General features: G+C 51.6%; 1 protein-coding gene across 5 annotated transcripts in view; it reads right to left on the reverse strand.

Annotated features, from left to right (window-relative positions):
• AMOTL1 (angiomotin like 1) overlaps positions 1-21,014 on the reverse strand; it is an 88,757-nt gene that overhangs the window by 43,218 nt on the left and 24,525 nt on the right. For 3 of the 5 annotated variants that reach the window (XM_068424982.1, XM_068424983.1, XM_068424981.1), the window contains exons 4-5: positions 5,730-5,876; positions 2,371-3,250 (exon numbers count right to left, since the gene is read on the reverse strand). In XM_068424982.1, the coding sequence (XP_068281083.1) occupies positions 2,371-3,250; positions 5,730-5,876 (1,027 nt within the window). Of the gene's footprint in view, positions 1-2,370; positions 3,251-5,729; positions 5,877-17,646; positions 17,731-21,014 lie in introns of those variants that run through there. The other 2 variants (XM_068424984.1, XM_068424985.1) reach the window with 2 other exon arrangements.

Raw genomic sequence — 21,014 nt, forward strand, 5'->3', positions numbered from 1 at the left:
CGCAGCCCGAGATGCGTGCAGGGATGCACCGGAGCACAGCTGCTGCAGACAGAGAGATGGCAAGTGATGAGCACGCTGGGATTAGTGCCACTTCCTAAAGGTTTTTGTCACCCAAATCTTCCCAGGTAACAGGGCCGTAAGGGGATCCTGCAGCCCGTGGGGCCAGTTATAAGCTGGGATATGACACACGAGAAGAAACCAAACCAGTTCATGCCAATTAAGAAAAAGTCTGGGTAACGCCAACAGTGAATATTTCAGTGCGCCCAAGCAAAGTGAAAGGTTGACATTCCTGTATCAAAAAACATCACAGAAAAAAGCCTGAGATGAAGATGAAGACCTCATCTCCTGTGCAGCCAAACGTCCCCTCAGCTGCTGGCACTGTGCAAAGCAATGGCACAAGATACAGTCTGCAAGCCAGCAACTGTCCTACTAGTGCTAACTGCTGCCTCACATGTAGCCAGCAGGAACACATAGGCAGGAAAACATCCCCCATAATCCAGGCACCATGTGAAAGGAGCCAAGAGGGACCTGAAAATCCCCGTCTGCGCACAAGGACTCGGAGCTGCCTTAGAGAAAGCACAAGGAGACCACACGCCTTAGATCAAACCTAGCTTTGGTGAAACACCCCACAGCTATGCCAACCTCCTAACCTACCCCTGGAAATGCATGCTGGAGTAGTCAGCAGAGATATATACAGACGGAGAGGTATTAAGGCCCTTGCTGAGCTGCAAGAAAGACATCACCCAACGTTTTTTAATATGTCTGTAAACTTCAGCGGCTTTGCTCTGCCACACTGCCAGTCCTCTGCTGCACAACACACCGCCCCGGTGCCCCTGCACCTACCAGGAGGGACGTTTCTCCATCGTCATGGAAAGAAAACAGCACACAGGGGTAGCAGGCATCCCCTCTGCAGTGTGATTTGAGGGTTAAACCGTGCTGCCTTACTGGGAATGAACAGTAACTACCATCACAAGCTGGGGGGTTTCTCCCCACAGCTGCTGGGGTGATCCAGCAGCACCTTGGGATAAGGCTGGGGGCCGGCCTGCGCTGCTGGTGTGGAAAGCTGCACTGAAATCAAGGAGTTTCTCAGCATTAACCTTGCTGATCAGGCACCTGGGAAAGGTTTTGGAAGTGGCCCCAAAAGGTTTCCCACTGGAAACCAGTGCAGCACCCAGGTCCGCTCACTTACACAGACTCAGCAGAACAGACTGTGTGGGTATTGAATCAGCATTTTCCAAGAATGATAAAAAACCCCAAACCAGCTCCTTTTCTGTGGGGATGAATCCGCTTGGTGCCAGAGGTTTGTCAGCACCGTGAATGGCTGCGGCAAAGTACGGCCCCAGCTCGACCCCCTCGCCCTCGAGTTTGTATAGCTGTTTCTTAGCATAAACAAAGATTTTCGCTGAGCTCTTAAAAATATCATCTCGCTCTGAAAAAATTGCACAAACTCTGTGCAGTGGTAGGCTGGTAATCAAAACGTGTAGCTGGAGGAAGGCCAGTGGCGCTCAGCGCAGGCCCTCTGCTTGTCACAACTGCCTTGCAACGTTCATTAAAGCCACGCTGCGAGTTCCTCCCCATCTTGACATGAAACCCATCACTTCTGCAAACATGGGAAGGCAGAGCATTCGCTCCCTCATTTCATGCCTTATGAATTTTGGAAAGGAAGAGCCGGGTCAGCTGCGCCACCTTTTCTCTGTGCCTGTGCTGTGGCAAAATAAAGTGTGTACAACTTAAGTCAACGCCAACAAAACCTTTGGGGATTCTGGGGTCAGTAAAGACCTAACGAGGCAACTTGCAATATGAAAACCACTCACATTCACACTAGACAACTCCAGCCTTCCAAATCCAGCAAAATACTGTCCGGGAGGTCAAAGAGACAGGGATGAGACAGAGAAACACTTATATTTAGGTACAGCAAGGAAAAGGGAGCCCTCAACGCACAGGCTCACCTCTGAAGGCAGCAAACCTGCCTGGGCACTGGGCAGGACCCACACTGCTCTCAGGGATCAGCTCACAACGAGTAAATGCTCCGGATTACTTTTAATGTGCTTGGAATAAACCCGTGCTCACGGGGAGGCCCGGCACAAGGGGCCCGGTACTGTGAAAGCCCCACGTGAGCTCTGTTGGGAAGATTTAAGCAGGGCATAAGCAGCGTATATGCTTTCTATAGCCCTCCTGGAGATGCAGGTGCCTCCACCAGCCGTCCCGTGCAGCCCAGCCGCGGGGGTGTGATGTCCCCGCTCCGTGTGGCTGAAGCTCACAGGGGCCGTGTCTACGCAAGGCCCAAGCCCCGCAGAAGCCGGCTCCCCCAGGGAGGGCAGGATCAGGCCCCTCCAGCAGACCCCCCCCACACACTATGACAGCCATTACCTGCTGACCCCATACTCCGGGGGCGGCTGGTAGCGGACAAGGGCCACCTCTGCCCGGGCGGGCTGTGGGGCGGTGTAGGAGGCCTTGAGGACATCCTGCGCCGGCTGCTCGCCATAGAAGAGCCCGTGCTCCTGCGCCTTGCTGCTGGGGCCCACCACCGCCTTGCCTTTGTAGGGGTACTCGGGCGGCGGGCCTCGCGGGTCCGTGGCCTTGCCGGGCGGCGGGGCCGCCTTGAAGCCCTTCCCGCCCCCCGGGGCCGGGGGGTGCTGCTTGGCCCCGTTCCTCTCCAGCGAGAGCTGCATGATCCTCTCGCTCAGCGAGCGGACGTGGCCCTGCTTCAGCTCCTTCAGCGCCTCGTCCTTATGTGCCTGCCCACTGTTGGCCCGGTTCACCGTCGGCCTCCCCTCCGTCCTGGACTTCTGGCCCGATGCGCCATAAAAGCCCGGCGCAGCGGCGGCGGCTGGCTGGCCTCGGAAAAACTGAGACTGGGCCTTGGCCTCCTCGTAGGTGGGGAGCTCCTCGGTGCCGTGCGGGGGCTGCGGGGCGCGGGGCTGCTTCTCCATGGCAGCACCGTCCCCCTGGTGCTCCTGCCCCTGCGGTTCCTGCCGCCCCGACGGCTGGACCATTGGCGGCTCTTCGGGCACGAGGTTTTCTGCGGAAGAGAGAGTGCTGGCAGTGCTGTTGGAGGGGCCGGCGCTGCCCGTCGCCTGGTGCTGGATGGCCAGCAGGTTCATGTTCTCGCTGGGGTTGCCATACCTCAGCCGCTCCTGGATCAGGCGCTGCAGGACGGTGCTGGCTGCCACCTCCTCCGCCCCTCGCATCTCCGCCTCTGGGACCCGGCGGAAGCTGGGTGGGCGCAGGGTGCAGAGGGCCTCCTCGGCTGGGCAGGGAGAGAGAGAGGCGGACATTAGCTCTGCTGCCCGGGAGGTCCGATCCCCCCCTCTTTTTTCCCCTCCGACACCCCACGGCTGTGACCCCGTGCCCAGGATGCAGCCCTGGGGCAGTGGCCTGCCAGAGTCTCCTGGGAGCAGAGGGGACATGGCTGGAAGCAGTGGAAGGAGGGAGGGCACTGCTCCCCACTCACCCTCCCAGCCCAGCTCATCCCTAATTCTGGCTGCAGTGACCCCTAAAAACATATTCATCATAGTATCACAGAATGGTTTGGGTTGGAAGGGACCTTAAAGATCACCTAGTTCCAAACCCCCTGCCATGGGCAGGGACCAGGTTGCTCAAAGCCCCATCCAACCTGACCTTGAACACTGCCAGGGAGGGGGCACCCACAGCTTCTCTGGGCAACCTGTGCCAGTGTCTCACTACCCTCACGGTAAAGAATTTCTTCCTAATATCTAATCTAAATCTACCCTCTCCCCATCCCCTCCCCTCCATATTCTCCATGCACCCCATACCCACGTCTCTAAACCCCCTCCTAAGTCAACAGATGGGCAGGCAATGTCACAGGGAAATTTGGTCTTTTCTAAGACACAAATGGGGTAAATCCCCCCTGGAGATGCCTTGTACGGCTCACAGAGGCAGCCTGCATGGCAATACTGAACAAGATGCTGCATTTTTGATGGCCAAAGTTAGATGAGTTGAATCCCCTCCTATGTGCACTGCCTGCCACGATAAAAGAAAACACAGAATGCGTCGCAGAAAAACTCTGAAATTACACTAAAAATAAAAGGGTCCTAAAAGTGTAGTTAAAGAGGAATCTGTGCTCTGCCATCTCCCCATAAAACTGCAATTTCCCTTCTGGCCAATAACACTATTTCTAAGGGAGTCAATACTAACTTCTGTAATTTTGCTGGGTGAATACAAGGAAGGTGTTACGGTCATAGATGTAATGCCAACATTTTAAAAAGAGCACAGATGGATCAGCTACACAACCCTAACACAGGCTACTGAAGCCACTCAGAGGCAACGGCATCATTTTTGCACCATATACACAGTGGAACTTGCCCAGAGCTAAGTGTCTAATGGCATATAACCACGGCTGGGAGGATGGGATCCCTCCCTCCTGGAGCCCTCCTCCTGCACCCATCCCAAAAGTGGTGTAAGACATCTGCCTGAACAGTGTCTGAGCCCAGAGGGGTGCTCCTGAAAGACCTCAGTGTGGATAAAAGTGAGAATAAGTCCACAGCTCTGGACAGAGTGCTCCCATGTCCCTGAGCAAGAAGGAGGTGCTGTTTTCAGTTCAGTTTTTTGAGGTCATTCTTGGCAACTTTCTCTCCTGCTGTTTCCAGTTCTCAGAGGAGTTCGTCAGAAGGACTTAAGATTCTTTTTTTGGCACTCGAAAGTAGTTAAAAAGTAAACTTTCTCTTGAGGTCTGGTATTTCCCTGAGGTTTCATCAGTTACTGCACGTGCTGTGGGATAACTTATACACAACCCAGAGGAAGAAAAGCCTTTGACTCCTGACTACGAGAATAGGTCATTTCCACTAACATTTTTGCAGCAAAGCCTCACAGATGATTCTGGGGCTCGAGGGGGAGAGAAGATTCCCAGGCTGTTTCACTCCATGCCTGCCTCATGAAATACACTTCTCCTGCTTCCCCTGAGATAATGTTACCTGCCTGCCAGCCTGACTCGCTGGCATTGCAGCCTGGCCACCAGCTTTCAGAGGGTCTGCCAGCTTCCCCGGCCGGTGTTTGAGCCAGCAAGATGCACAGACACACACATTTCCATCTACCTGTCTGCAAAAGAACCAAGTATCTGTCTACTTTACATGTCCCTGCAGTTACAGCAAACTCTTACTGCTTTACTCATATTATCGCAGTGCACAGAAGCCTCACCATATTGGACATTTTTGCAGACATGCAATAAAAGTCTCCCTAACATACCAGAAAGCTCACAGCCTATGTTGTTAGACAACGCTGGAGATAAGCCTGAAGAAAGTGATTAAAGTCAACGTCACATGGTCAAGGCAGCTGTTTATCATACATCAGAAGGATTTTCACCTCTGTGCTAGTCATCTGTTAGCATCCTTATATTTGGGAGATGTACTTTAGTTGCCTATTACTGAGGTCCAATAGGATCGACCACAGTGAGCCTTCCACGGGGTGCCTGCGGTCCTGCTCCATCGACAAAAAGCTATGGACCTTGGTCCAGCCATGCAGTGAAGAGCAGCCATGTCCTGAAGGACAAGCAGAAACACTGCATCCTCCACAAGCACGGGTGACAAATGATGGCGGGTCGTAACACTCAAGTCAAAGGTAACTCCCCTTTGACTCTACCGAGGATAAGAAGCTGGCCTTCAACTCTGTAAATATTATTTGTAAATGGTGTAAACTGCTCAACTTATGCTTCAGGAAAAAGCTGGAAGTAAATGCAGTGGGTTCGTATGGAAGTGTGGGCACACACTTACCAGCTTTTTCTTTGGCACCGATCGCTTCAGCTGTTAGCGGAGAAACTTCATGCCTGCCAGCAAACAACTGGTGATCCTGGTAAAGAAAGCCCGTGTCTTCCAGCACCTGGGCTGGGCTAGTAGGCTTGTAACAAACAGATGTGGAGCCTGCAAGAAAGAAGAATGGGATGTCAGTAAATAAACCACTTGAGTGAGAAAATAGAAAGCCATGAATTATGACAAAAGTCCAAAAAGTTTTCTTGAGCATGGTTAGGTACCTGAGAAACCCTGCTGAGGCCACTGAGCCAACCACCTCTGCTGTTCTCACCATCCAAATAACACATTAGCTCTGAGGAGCAAGAAACAGCCACCAAGTCATCAGTGCTGTTTCATGCACCAACCCAACCTGGCCTTTGAGGTCCCCAGACCAGATACAAAGCAAGGCTGGCACAGCCCAGCTTGTACGAGCTGACAGTGACAAGCTCACAAATCACGGCACGGCCCTGGGACACGAAGCCAACAAAGCCAGTGTAAAACTAAAAGAGGGAGTGGGCAAAAAGAAGGAAAGAAGGACAGGTGAGGATCCAGCCACACATTCAATAGGGCTGAAGTCTGGGAAAGGCTTTACCACAAAATCCACTCAGGAATAATAGTTCAGTAACACAGAAAATTACTGAGACAAAATACAGTCAACGCTATCAAGAGAGAAAGTTTATAAATCACTTTGTCCAGATGTTCTTAATATGGTAAGAAGAGGATGTAGCTGGAGGGCCATGGGAATGTGTCCGGCAGACTGACTGCACAGCAGCCGCACACCCGAACTCCAGCATCCCACAGACATCGACGGCTGTACTAGTCCCCCAGCCCCTTTCAGAATCAGTGAGCAGGAACTAGCTCTCCTGGCAAGCAACAAGGCTCATCCTCAGTCTGTTCTCAGGGATGGCTTTCTCCAGCAGTGCTTGTTTTAACAAGTTCATACAAAATGCATCACAGCAGTGTTAAGACAGGAATGACATTGGCTTGACCCCACATTTCAAGAAAGAAACAGACAGACTGGAGAGGGTCCAAATGAGGGCCAGGAAGATGATCAAAGGGCTGCAGAACCTGCCCTGTGAGGAAAGGCTGAAGGAGTTAGGTCTTTTCTCCCTGGAGAAGAGAAGGCTCAGGGTGGGGGAGGATGGGACAAACACCTCATCACAGTGTTCCACTACTTAAAGGGTGACTACAAAGAAGACAGAGGCTCTCTCTGCACAAGAAGCTACATGGAGAAGATAAGGGGCAATGCGTACAACTTGCACTGAGAGGTTTTATTTTGATGTAAGAAAGAAATTCTGTAGAGTGAGGACAATCATTCACTGGAACAACCTTCTCAGTGGCATGGTAGAGTCCCCATCACTGGAGATTTTCCAGATGTGATTGGACATGGTGCTAGATAATCTCACATAGGTTCCCCTTCCCACAAAAGGTTGGACCAGATGACCTTTTGAGGTCCCTTCCAACCTAGGCTGTTCTATGATTCTACAATTTTCCACTTCCTACTTATTTTTCTGAGCACTACCTCATTTTTGTAAGAAGAAGGCTTTTTGAGGTCCAAACCTTGGAGGTGAGCATCTCCTGGCCCCAAGTACCCTGGTGCAGCAGGGACACAGCAGAATCACGCTCCATTTACACCACTGGTTGCCATAGGTTTTAGACTAAGGGAATGGCCATCGACCTCCAGCACCAGCCACTGCCAAGGGACTCGCTTGAGCAGGAGGTAGAGGGCTCACAGAGGCACCAGTGGGGTGCCCATTCATCCCATCAGAGCATCCATCCATCCCAGTGGGGCAGCAAGCCCATGAGCACAGGAACCACAAGCACCCTGCTCTGTGGGAAAAAACACTGGCCACAGATGATCTGGACTTATTAATCCTGACCGCTTGGTTTGTGCTCAGCTACTGCATGCTCACTGGCACATATCACACGGGGAGGTTGCTTTGCTCTCCTTATGTACAGGTCATCACTAACCCCACAACCCTCCATGAAGTAGGGTAGCAGGGGGGTAGTGGGGGGCAGGATCCAGCCCGTCCTCTCTGCAGCCATGAAGATGCAGATACTATTTTCTTCTGTGCCCAAAGGAGACGAAATAGGCATTTCTGTGAAATGTTAATCAATTAATCACTTTACCATTCATATTATGCATGAATGTGTATGGCAGTTATCTATATTTAGAGAGCAAGAGGGAAAGATTGCTCACTTGAGTAGATCTAAGCCGAATATGTTTGTGAAAATGAGCATGGTAGACTGGTCTGGAATTTGTGCTGATGCTGATACAGACCCAGCAGAAATCTCAAGAACTCTAATTTCCAACATTATTACCCTGTTCTGGTACAGAATAACATTAAAGACACCCTTCACTGCTCCTTCACACATGGTCCTGCCTTGGAATCGGGAATCCTGTGTGAAATAAGGGAGTTCTAAGCCCGGGCTTGTTTTATGAATAAAAAGCGTATTGGGGTGAAACAAAGAAAATCCGCATACCCAAGGAAGTCAAACGGTTTCAAGCATTACAGGCGACCTGAACAGCCAGCAACTACCAGCTCAGCCTCACCACTCACCAAACAGAATTTAAAAGAAATCAACTTAGTAAAACTGTTCACTCGCCTTCTGCATTGAGTCTGTAGGCAGCCTTGGGTCATGGTTTCAAATTTTCCAAGATGTAAAATGGAGAATAAAGCCTTGTTTTTTCTGTAATAAGAGCAGAAATTCTCACCTAACCACTTGTCTTTGGGGGCTGTGGTCATGGCAAAGCAATACTGTACTAAAATCAGGACCGGTAGATGCTGGCATCTGCCAAGCGGCTCAGTTGCTGATCTCTGTTATATCGGAGTCAAAATCAAGTAGCTCTGACCCAGACAGAAACCACTGCACTTTGCTGTACCCATATTGATGTTTTACCATAAAATGATGTCATGATGTTTTATGAAGTTAACAATGATGTAACAATGTTTTATGTTCATTCACGGTAGGTTTTAATTAAGTGTCAGCTGTAACCAGCACAGGAAGCCAGTTTATGTGTAAAACAGGTAACAGTTGATGAAAGATCAGTGCTTGGTGTGCGGTGACAATCCAGATCACTGGCAATAACACAACACTTGAAAGCTTAGTGAAGCCTCACGAGCCATCTGGAGCAAGGCACAAGCCTGTTTTCTTTCCCCCCTTGCTGTCACTGGAGCCTCCCAAATCCCCGCTCCCCTCTTCAGAGGGGAAGGGTTTGCTACACCCAGCTCTAATAGGGTGCAAGCCACCCTTCTGATGCTCAGGCACCTCCTCCTTCCCCAAACCTCCCCATTCTTCTATGAGGTTCACCGAAAAAGCAATTTCCATCCCTAAAGCTGAATCCTGGTGCCAGAGCAGTGGTGCCCAGGGGCCATGAATAAGCAGCCGGTTGAGGGCAACCTAGGATGGAGACCATCACCCCTCCAAGGACGCGTCCCCAGGAAAGGGCTTTCTACCCACATCCAGCCCAAACATCCCAAGCCACAAACCACAGCTTCTGCCCTGTGTTTTGTTGCTGCTGCTGCCAAGAAGAGCCAACCCCATCACCTTCGTAGGTGCCTGCAGGCAGCTGCCGGCTGTGCTGTGCCCCCTCCTCTCCTCTTCCCAAAGCCAGGAAAGCCCCCCCATGCCAGGATACAACCTGGTCCATAGACATCACCTCTTCAATTGCCACCTACCTGGTGTCTCTTATAGCCAACCCTATAAGACACGATCACATTTCTGGAGGGGTTCAGTCCTTGCTGAATTGGGCAGCTGCTCCAGGCCCTCGTTTCTGCATCTCTGCTGACTCTCCCACATCTAAGTGATTGCCTGACAACAACTCGTTGGTTTTCCCTTTTTTTTTTTTTTTTTAAGATAAACACGCATTATGCCATACAGAAGCAGACATATTATCCTGGAGGGTTACTACATAGCAGCGCGATTCATTTAACGACTCAGAATTATTTCAATGAATCATTTGCTAAGATTAACACCAGACAGTCAGCAAGACAAAGGAGCAACGCTTAAATATTTCCAGCTTCTGATGTGGTTTCAGTCTGGTTTTGAAAAGGATCTCAAGCAAAACCTCACAGGAAGCTCATTGCTCGGACATTATAGGAAAGCCATGTTTTTAGAGCACTAACAGCATCCCCAAAATGCAAATTTCCGCCTCAAAAAAAATAGTTGGAGAAGATGGTTTTCTTACAGCCAGACTGTACTATTACTCCCACCTTCAGTAAAACACCAAAAAATGCCCGTTGTGCAAAGACAGTTTGCCGCTATTTAGAGGCAACACCTCGAGGCAATGACGTGGTGATGAGTTTCTGCATCGCGCCCCGCTGCCCGCCCGGGTACCGCTCTGCGGCACAGCCCGCGCTGCTGGCACGTACGGCTCCTCCTCTGCCACCCAAAAGCCACCCAAGCCAAACAAAACCACACAGTTGTCCTCCAAAAAAATCCTCATCCAATTTGTACCCTACTGTTTCAAATATCATCCAAAGCAACCATCTGAAATTAAAAGTAAGTCAGGCAGCTTTACACTTTCCTATAAACTCCGCCGCGGTTTGTCAGGGAGGTCCAAAAACGACAGAACAAAAAATGACATCGTTTCCAAGCCCACGTCTGTCCTTCTGTCTCATAGCCAAGCCAGAAAGGAGTATAAATACCTTATTCCACATTTAAAACATTTTCCCTGCCCTGTCGCTGCATAAAAATCTCAGGTCAACAAGAAAGAAAAATAATTATTTAAGGGAAATAATGAAAGGACGGTTGAAGCGGTCCAGGGTTCCAGGGGCTGCCTGAAGGCTGTGCCATGAACTCCCCAGGGTGGACCCATCAGTCCCTCCAGCGGGTGCAAGGGACCCTCCATCAAGGCTGGACACCCCTCCATGTGCATCCCAGCCCATGAATCTTAGTTTCTCTCCCAAGCATCAGCCTAGTTTCAAGAAGGGGGATTGCCGTACGCCAGCCACACAGCCGTGCCACTCTCCCAAGGCTGGAAGGAAGATTTGAGTTTCCTTTGGCTCAGAAAAAGATAACTCACATGTCCCGCATCTTGGTTTAGGTACAAAAAGTGGAGACACCACTTCCAACAGCACCGCAAAGGATGCTCTTGGTACCTCCAGGAGCTCTCCCCCAGAAGTGCTGGGACTCCTTTGCAGCCCCAGCTCTGACAAAGTGCAGTGGCTCAGGCAGACGTTGGCAATCGTTTCCCATTGGCAGCTCCCCGGTCAATGTGCAGGTTTTCTAGGTCACTTCTGGGGTGGCCGGCTCACCCCTGCACCCCGTAATTCTGCTTGGGAACCCCACATCCACTGCCAAGGCTCCTGAGCCCCGTGAGGGCTGAACAAGCATCACTAATATTATTTTCACAGGAGCAACGCAACATCTTGCAGGACAGAAATCCAGCCCACATAACGCACACCAGATGTGAGCGAGTGGCACCTCTCGTTTCCCACAGGAAAGCTGGGGATCTACCACATCTGGGCCAGGAGAAGCCTCACCCCTGTGCCTGGCAGGATTCACCGGATCGAGCCCTGCATCCACAGCTCACTGCGCTGGGGAAAGAAATCCTCATCCCAGTATTAGCTCCGGGATCCATGCTGTGCTATTCCCTTGCTCGAGAAGAGCTCCTGGAGTCTCCCAGCCTGGGTATCGTCATTTCACTCTCCAAAAAGCGCCCCGTCCAAGAAAGCACTAGCAAGACTGATGAGGAAAGGCGATGGAGGCAGCCAAATCCTGTCTCTCCCAAGGAATCGTGCTAACACGTCCAAATTTAACTGCCTACAAGGATGAACGCTTTCTGTGAAACTTCTGCCTCACGCGCTTATTTTCATATACGCTTTCCCTCAGCAAAAAAACAAAGCGGAGGAGCAAAAAAGCTACGAGCAAAGCAAAGGCGCCTTGAAAGCAGCTCCCAAACCTGGCATGAGATCAGATGGATACTGGAAAGAGCAGAGCCAAGTCTGCCTGCATGGGAGATCCCCACGGATGCTCACACCTCTCCACCTTCCCGATGGAAATCAGGTGTGCGGGCGTGTGGGGGCAAACAGTGCCCGTCACAGCTCTTTCATCTTGAATGGTTAAAGGTTTTATGACATTAGAATAATCCACTGGTTTTTAGCCCCCTCCCAGGCTCACCCTCAGAGAGGCAGGGTGCAGGCACAGTATTTTTGTTGCAGCTCCAGGCGCCGAGCAGTCACCTGGTCATCAACCCGACAGAGGAAGGGATGCGTGTTCCTCAGGTGGCTGCACTAGGGTTTGCACAAATATGTGCATTTTTAAGGCCTCTATATAGCATAAGCTATAAATTTGTCTCTGCAGCTATAACATTGAGTCTACAAGATGCAGCCAACTTAAATTTATTCAAAGAATTGAATGAATAATTGAAATTTCTACTTTGATCAAAGTGCCAGTGGCACAATGATGACTCATGTCAGCGTTGCTGCTCCAAGATAAAAGGGTAAGTATTATCCAGAGCTGAAAGTAAGGGAAGAAACTCTCTGTAAAAGGGTGAAATACAAAGGCTGACAAGGAGCCTGCAAGTGACACAACGCTTCTGCTTCAGCCGCACCACTTCTCAGCACAGCAAAGAGTCTGCAGACATTTTCACTACACCGTAAATTCTGATTTCCAAGCGATAAAAAAACCTCCAAGATAAAAACTAATCATGCAGATTCTTAGGGAAGGATTTTTTTTCCCCACTGGGAAAAAAAAAAAAAAATCATAAATCAACCAGCTACAACATACAGGCAAGACTCTCACAGAGCAGGAGTTTAAGCTATGATTAACTTTGCTGTACTTACTGCATTTAAAAATGATCATGTTACAGAAAAGCACTGGCATGATCCGTGTCACTTGGATATTTAAGCTCTTCCATTAATTAACCAGAAGTGAAATAGGACCTAGGACTGTGGATCATTAAGTCTAGTTCCTTGTTACTTTGAGCAACCATATTATAAAACTCCCTTCTTGAGCTGAACAAACAGCATCTGAAGAGGAGGATTTTTTTTCACCCCATTTGGAGGCGGTTTCAGGATCCTCGTCCTCTGATCCACACAAATACTCCTCGCAGTTCCCGCTCTCAGTCACTGACATCGCTCTTTATCCAACTATTTTTTTTTTGCCAGTGGTGTCCTTTAGGTTAAATAGCTTTCTCCCTGAGTCATTCCCACAAGCTTGCAGTGTACAAAGGAGCCTGGGATAAGGACCGAACAAAAATAGTACAAAGACTGTACAGTACTCTCTAACTGAAAATGCAGGCATTGAACCCTGTCGTATGGATCTTCAGATTCCTAGAGCTTTTCCATTTTGTTTTTAATCCAGGCAACAAACCATAGGCTGAGGATCCTCAGGGCTTCATTTGATCCGTGTGAAGAACTGCTCGTGATAACCCTACACCGAGCGGAGCCTTTGCATTATTCTTAAGTGTGATGACTAAAGGAAAAAGAAATTAAACCTTCTTCCCACCAGAATATATATTAAAATTATGAGCTTTCCGTTACTAAATCATTACACGCAATTTATATTCAGCCACTTTTAAAATGCAGAAATTTAATCAAGGTATTATACACAGAAGTGCTAACAAGATAACTGCCTTTAGTTCCTGCTCCCAGATGGCTGAGCTCAGATTTAGAACAGGGAAAATCACTGCAATGGCCGACGGCGTCGAGCCATCGCCTCGAAAATGGCCCAAAACCCATGCACGTCGCAAGCAGAGGGACACGTCCCGGGGGATGGGACGTGTCACTAGCAGGGACCCCCTGCCCACCCCAGGTAGCCATCCTGGGGGGGAGTCCCCCCGAGAAGTGGCTCCCTGCCTCTGCGGGATGCAGGAGCCCAGACCACACCGCTGGGAGTTCATGAGTGCCTCCTGCCCTCCAGCACCTCAAGGGACCCACATGTCATCCCCCAGCCTGGCAGGGACTTCACTGAAATATCTGTGCATAATGCACACACTGAGGAGGGAGGGCAGAGGAATAACAGGTTTTTAATTATTTCAGTTGGCTTACATCTTAAATGAAGACTGAATTTTACTAAAAGCATTTTAATTCATAAAACTATCACTAAGTTAAATTAAATTAATAAAATAATGTCATTATTTTCCCGCCTGAGCCTTGGTCACTGGAGTTACCGATGTCTAAAGCACGTTTATATTTCTGCTAACCAATATGGTCAGAGCAAATAATCCCAAGTATCGCTCAATTATTTAATCCCAGGCTATGTTTTCCTGAGACGTGGCATCCTCCTGTAGATCACCCCACTCCTCGAAAGGTGCTGCCTCGACGCGTGCCAGCCGTCATTGCCTGGCTCATGCAATAAGGACCTGCTACAACTTCAAGACGTGGTAGAGTCGCGCATGGGGAAAGGCACGGCCACGCACCACGGTGGGACACACCGGGGCTGTGGCAAGGCCACCGAGAGGCAGTGACAAGCAGACGTGCCAGCAAAAGCTGTGAGACCTGCTGCCGCACGCAGGATATACCTTCCTGTGAGGCAAAGCTCTGCTCTCACCTGCGCTGGTTGAAATCCAGAGTTATTTCACCAGCTTCTACAGATTTACTCCAGATTTACACCGACAGCAGCATCTCACCTGCTGAAAAAGTCACTTAAAGGACCAAAAAAGAACAGATACACTTCCTAAATGCAACATTTCAATAGAAAAACTGCTGTAACAATTTTTTTATATAGGTAATGTTGTTCTTGTTGTTATTACTATTATTTTCTATTTCCTTCCATCTATTTCTACTTCTGCCCTGAGCTGAAGGCAGGCTGTTCCATTTAAAAATTCAGGACACAAATGGGAACCAGATTACATCTGTCCCAAAGCTGCCAAAAAGCAATTGCTGTATAAAACCAAAAATCCTCCTGGGATTTTTCCCAAATCCGCAAAATATTCCCGAGCACTAAAGTTTCCACTGGGACTATTACATTAGCAGATAGTCTCTGTGTGAAAACCTGAGTACGCAGCCGTCCTCCTAATGGTTTCCAGAACAAGGAGGCTGCACAAGGCACGTACTCCCACCTTAGCACCGAACCACATTTATACCAGATCTGGCCTTTAAAGAGAGTTATACACCTATCAGTACTAAAAAAAATGACACTGAGGAGCATAAGGCTTTTGTCTCCCGAACGAAAGCTGCGATGGGCAGCAATAACATCTCCATGTGCATCTGCGGAGTCCAGCTGAGCCTGAACTCGTGAGCAGCCCCACGCACATCCCTCCTGGAGCTGCTACAAAGGGGGATCCCTGCAAACCCCCTTCAGTGTGTCTGCACTGGAGAAATGCAATGCCTTCAGCTCTGTGCTGGCGTTTCCTCGCAGAGGAGCTCTCGTGAGGAGCACCGGAGCTGTCTCTGTGCATCTGTCCCTCCATCCAGGATGCAGAGGGTTTGGTCCAGATCGCTCTACAGGGCCAGGACCCCGGGAACTGCCCCTATGCCCATCCATGATGTCTCAGGAGCAGCATGTGCATGGAAATGAAAAACAAGCGAGAGCAACCACTGATCCTGTGGGCTTCGAGGGGCAGCACGTGCTTGTGTCGGTCGAAGCTTCCCTCCTCCAGCAGCCGAGTGTTTTCCCAAAGAAAAGGGACAGCAGAGCCCCCCCTGCCAAACAGTGGCAGGGTGCAAAGAGGAGCGATGCATGCAGGACAGAGGAGGAGGACGACGGACATGCAGGTGATGAGGGGACTCCCATCAGCCCCACACAGCCTGGGGAAACTGGGTGGACCAGCCCCAGCAATGCTGGGGCGCACATCCCTCCCTACTTAACAACCTAAAATCAGCCCCCCCCCCCTCCCGACTTCACCCCTTCACACCATGGCTCCAGTCAGGGTTGGGGATGAGGAAGGCTGGGCAGGATGAGATCCCTCCATGCGGGGCCACGGCACGCACCCAGCACTACCCCGGAGAGGGTGTTACCATGGGCTCTCACCCACCCGATATTCCCTGCCCTCATCGCTCCAGCATTTCTTGATAAGGTCTTTATAGGACCCTTTTAAGAGCTTTTCTGGCCATTAGCAATGACTACATATATATAAAAATACATATTTTTATATATACACATATATATAAAAAATATATTAAAAACATATTGTTTAATATGATAAATATATTAAAAATATATTAAAAACATATATTGGTCTAGGCAATCCTGCTTCGGCAGGGGGATTGGACTAGATGATCTTTCGAGGTCCCTTCCAATCCCTAACATTCTGTGATTCTGTGATATAAAAATATATATGTCATATATTTTATATTTATATATAATATATATGTAGTCATATATCTACATATATGTAAATATATAAAAATATATAAACATATATCTATACATATTTTTATATATCTCTACACATATTAAAAAATATTAAGTATATATATACTAAAAAATATGTATCTCCATGCACACCTGTGAGCAGGAACGGCCCTGACAGCTAGCTGCGCACGGGAAAAATCAGGGGGCTCCTCATCTTCACGGCCACCCCTCTCTCAGAAAGCTTTTTAGGCTTATTTTTATAAAAAAAAAAAAACAAACAAAAAAAAGACCAAGCCTCAGCTCCGCGGCTGCCCGCTAAGGGCCTCGCAGAGCCCCCAGCAGCCAGCCCCGGCTCTCGGGCGTGCAGCAGCCCAGCCCGGCGCTCCGCAGGCGGCTGCTGCCTGAGCCCGGGACGTTCACACAGCACCAGGAAAGAGAAAAAAAAAAAAAAACACAAAACAAAAAACCCACCTCTCTTTCCATCGAAAGAGGAAAAAGCAGCGACCTTCCTGTATTTCAACTATGAATCACAAAACCTGGCAGGAGGATCCGAGTTAAATTCACGTGGGTTTTTTTCCTCCTCTTTCAATGCTTTCCCCCCACCCCTTTAAACCGGAGTTTATCTTCGCTCTCCCCGCAGGGGTGGGAAGGTTAAATATAAAAGTTCCCTCTCACCATCCCCCTACAACAACAAACAACGTGAGAAAACGCTCTCCCGGCGGGGGAGGCCCCCCCTTGTCCGCCCCCCGGCTCTGGCCGCCCGCCCTCACCACGCTCCCGCAGCGGGACGCGGCCACGCTCGCCCCGTCCTCGGCGGAGGAGCCGGGATGGCCGCGCCGCCACCCCTGCGGGTGCTCCCGGGGGGCCCCTCCGAGCCCTCCCGCTCCAGCGGGTCGTGGGGCCGGGACCAGCGGTGACAGCCCGGCGCGGAGGGACCCGCGGGGACGCTGCGATCGGAAACACAAGCGGCCGCTCCGGCTCCAGCTGGAAACGTCCCCCCGGCGGCTCCGGCCCCTCGCTTCGCTCGGCCCCGGGAAAGCCGGAGGCAAACAAACCGCAAACATCCCGCTGTGAGCGGTGGCTGCTCCGGTGCTAACCCCGGGCCCCGACACCCGCCGGGTTTTGCCTTTCCGGAGCGGAGGAAATTGGCAGCAGTAACTTGGGGAGGGTTCAGGGCGCCGGGAAACATGGAGTATCCCGCGGACGGGCTGCGCCGCTCGGCCCTAACGGTGCAGCGGGGCGGGGGAACGATAAACTCGCCCCCGCTTACACACCGGGGGGGTTTCCACGCATCCCGGGGGCAGCTGGGTCCAGGAGCCTGCTGGGGGTTGCCCTGGCCTCCCCGCATCCTCCCGGTCCCCGGGGGAGCGGCAGGGCACCTCTCCGGGGAGCAACGACCCCGGCCCGGCACCCCACGCAGCACGCGCTCCACGCACGGGTGGGCAGGAGCAGGGCCAGCCCGCACCGGCACTCCCGCACACAGCGGTACCCACACCCGAACACCCCCCGGTGCACCCGCCGGTACACACGTGGACAAAGGCACGCGCACCCCCACGCACGCGGGTGCCCGCAGACACACGCGCGCACACACACGTGCGCACACACACGCGCTCGTGCAGTGACATACAGGCGCACACACCCGCCCGCCCGTCTCCGTTACCTCCGGCTCCGCGCCCCGGCAGCACCTTGGCCATCCGCGCCGCTCCCCGCCGCCCCCGGGCGCGCTCCGCCGGCCGGGGCGGGGCGGGGCGGGGCCGGCAGCACGGCGGGGCGGGGCCAGGCGATGGGGCGGGGCCAGGCGACGGGGAGGGGCCAGCCTCTGGGGCGGGGCCGGCAGCACGGCGGGGCGGGGCCAGGCGGTGGGGGCGAGGCCAGCCGCTGGGGCGGGGCGGGGGAGTGGTCAGGGGCGGGGCCAGGCGGGCCCTGCAGCTCCCGAAGGAGGGGGGCCAGCGGCCGAGCACCGCCCGGGCAGCACCCGCGGTGGCTTGGCCCCAAGTGCTACGGGGCCAGCACGCTCAGAGGGAGCCTGAGCCTCCCTGGCTGGGCCACGGGCTTTGCTGGAGCTTAGCACCCCAAACGGAGCCACCGAAGACACCTGGATGCACCCAGGGGTGAGCCCGTGTGGCAGCACGGCCTCCCCACCTCATGCTTGGGACCTAAGTCCCATCCTAGATCCCAACACAGGCTCCCCACACCCCACCCCAAGCCTCGCAGGCAATGCGCAGTTGATAGGAGTCACCGCGAGTCCCAAGCCCGTGCATTAACCCCAGGCATCGTCCCCGCCTTCCAGGGCTCCGGCTGCTTCCCCTGCGCGTGGAGGAGTGGGTGGCTGTTTGGGGAGCGAGCGGGCTGTATCTAGCCAGGGCAGAGCTGGGGCAGCCCCCGCTCTTAAATGCAGCCCCCCTGCTCTTAAAAGCAGCCCCTTTCCCCTGCTGCCCACCTGCTTCATCACGCATTTTCACAAGCAGCAGATGCACGTATCCCTTGATGTCGAGGGGTTTGTGGCCAGTGCTGGACATGAGCACCGTGCTAACAGGAACACAGGACGTTTGTCAGCTCCGGGTTTCTTTGCAGTCCGGCACATCAGCTCCATGGGATGCATTTTCATTAGGGTTGGAGCCACTGCTTCGTCTCCCCAGCCCACTCCAGCCCTGCTGCTGAGGGTCTGGCATGGGGGACAGCATGGGAAATCTCCTCGGGTGTTTGCACCGCGCTTCGTTCCCCTTCTCAGGGCCGTGTGGGCACAAATTGGGTTCAGCAGCCCCTCTGCATCCTTTTCCCAGCACTGCCCCACAGGGCAAACCTCTTTTCAGATGACTAGCACTGCCAGCACGCTGCTTGGGTTTCCCCATCTCATTGCTCCAACCTCCCTCAGTGCAGCACAATGCCCAGTGATGCTGGGATTACCCTTTCCATTTGTACTCATTTCCCCCAGCTCTTAACACACGGACAAGCTTTTCAGGCCCCAAAGAGACTGACAGTGGCTTCTGCCTCCCAAAATACTGCTCCAAAGGAGTAAAAGCAGGTAGAAATGCAGCAACGGGCTGGAGAGGAACGCGTTCAATGCAACCACATCCCTGTAAAGGGGTGCAGCAAGATGGGAGCTGGGCCGGTACCATTGCTGCAGGGCTGGATGGATGCAGCAGGGACTCCCTGCAGCTCCAGGCCCTGGGAATGTGCTGTGAATCACAGCAGGCTGAGGCATTGCTTTTTTGAATCGCAAAACCCAGATTTGCTCTGAGTTTGGGTTTTGCTTAGGTGCAAAACATGGGGAAACTATAGGATATGGGAAATGACCAAAGAGGGAAAAAATATTGGTGGTGAAATCAGGTCCCTCAGTTCCCACTTCTGCACATCTCCCAGAATCTACATTTCCCATGTGAGCTGAGCATCCTCAGAGGTGCCCTTCCCCTCCGTGTTGGCGTGAAAGGCGAGGTGACAGTTGAGTGCTGGCCCTGCGGGTGCCTCTCTGAAGCTTTGAAACTGAGGCAGCTATGAGCTGTCTCCCTGAGGTCACCTAACGCAGCCCGGGGTTACGCTGGAGCAGGAGAGCAGAGAACTGCAAATACAAAATATGCTGCTGTTTGAGGGGGAGGCGAGGGGAACCATCCCTGTCACCATCCCTGGAGGTATTTAAAAGATGAGCAGATGTGGTGCTTAGGGACATGGTTTACAGAATCACTGAATCACAGATTCAATCAGGTTGGAAGAGACCTCTGGGATCATCAAGGCCAACCATTGCCCTGACACCACCATGTCAACTAGACCATGGCACTAAGTGCCATGTCCAGTCTTTTCTTAAACACATCCAGAGACGGTGACTCCACCACCTCCCTGGGCAGCCCGTTCCAATGTCTAATAACCCTTTCTGAAAAGAAATTCTTCCTAATGTCCAACCTGAACCTCCCCTGGCAAAGCTTGAGGCTATGTCCTCTTGTCCTATCGCTAGTTGCCTGGGAGAAGAGGCCGACTCCCACTCCAGTACAACCTCCGTTTAGTGGTGGACTTGCTAGTGTTAGGTTAATGGTTGGACTCAATGATCTTAAAGGTCCTTTCCTACCAAAACAATTCTATGATTCTATGATTCTATTCTACGAACCATTGCATCCCTGGCCTCCTCAGGGGAAAAAACACAGGCTAGTGCTTAGGACACCAGACTTGGACGAGAGGGTGGTGTTCAGTTCTCGTCTCCTGCAGATGTCCTGAGTATCTCTGAGCAAGTCAGACCCAAATTAAGGTTTTAAAATATCTAAATCCTCTGCAACATCATGGGGAACCTTAACGATAGAGTTAGACACTTTGGTCCCCTGGAGGAACTGGCCTTCAGTTTTTCCCATTGTGTATATGTGCCCTCTCCTACCTCCCCCAGAGATAAATGTTGGCTTTGCTTGTAGACAGGGGCAAACCACGAACCTGCTCAGCTGTAAATGAAGGCGAAATTTTGCCTTCGGCTTGTTGGGTGCCTGTTTGCAGCGGTGGATAAAGTTGGACGAGGGCACTGCTCGCCGAGCCCAGTTCAGAATGGCAATTCAAGCGCTATGTTTGTCATGCTCCAACTGTATCATTCGGTTGGGCAAAATGGGACACGTTATTATTTTGGTTATGCTGCTTCATTGCCTGTGTCATTGGGGACTGGGCGACTCCAGTGCGATCGGGCTGTACTACCCGCAGCCAAGCAGAGCCAGCCTGTCCAAGGGCTTGTTTTGTGTCTCATTCTGGCCCCACAGTCTACGCTTCCCTTTTCCCTACTGCTCCATGATGATCACTGATGATTTCAGTGCTAGAAGAACAAATATATCAAGAAAAAGGATTACCTGCTGTCTTGTCTTTCAGTAGCATCTCAAGGACCTCGTGAACAACGCTGTTACATTTCCAAGGAAAACAGCCTTTGTTTCTGCTTGGGTAAAAGTGTCGTTTCTCTTCTCCCCCACATTATTCATTTTCTGGCACATGTTTCAAAGTGATTTTAAAAGTCTTTTTCCTGTTCAGCTCTATTTTGATTTGATAAACTAACGATGGCAGATTGGA

Source organism: Nyctibius grandis, chromosome 2 (genome assembly GCF_013368605.1).
Source record: "Nyctibius grandis isolate bNycGra1 chromosome 2, bNycGra1.pri, whole genome shotgun sequence".
In the NCBI taxonomy this organism is placed as follows: domain Eukaryota; kingdom Metazoa; phylum Chordata; class Aves; order Nyctibiiformes; family Nyctibiidae; genus Nyctibius; species Nyctibius grandis.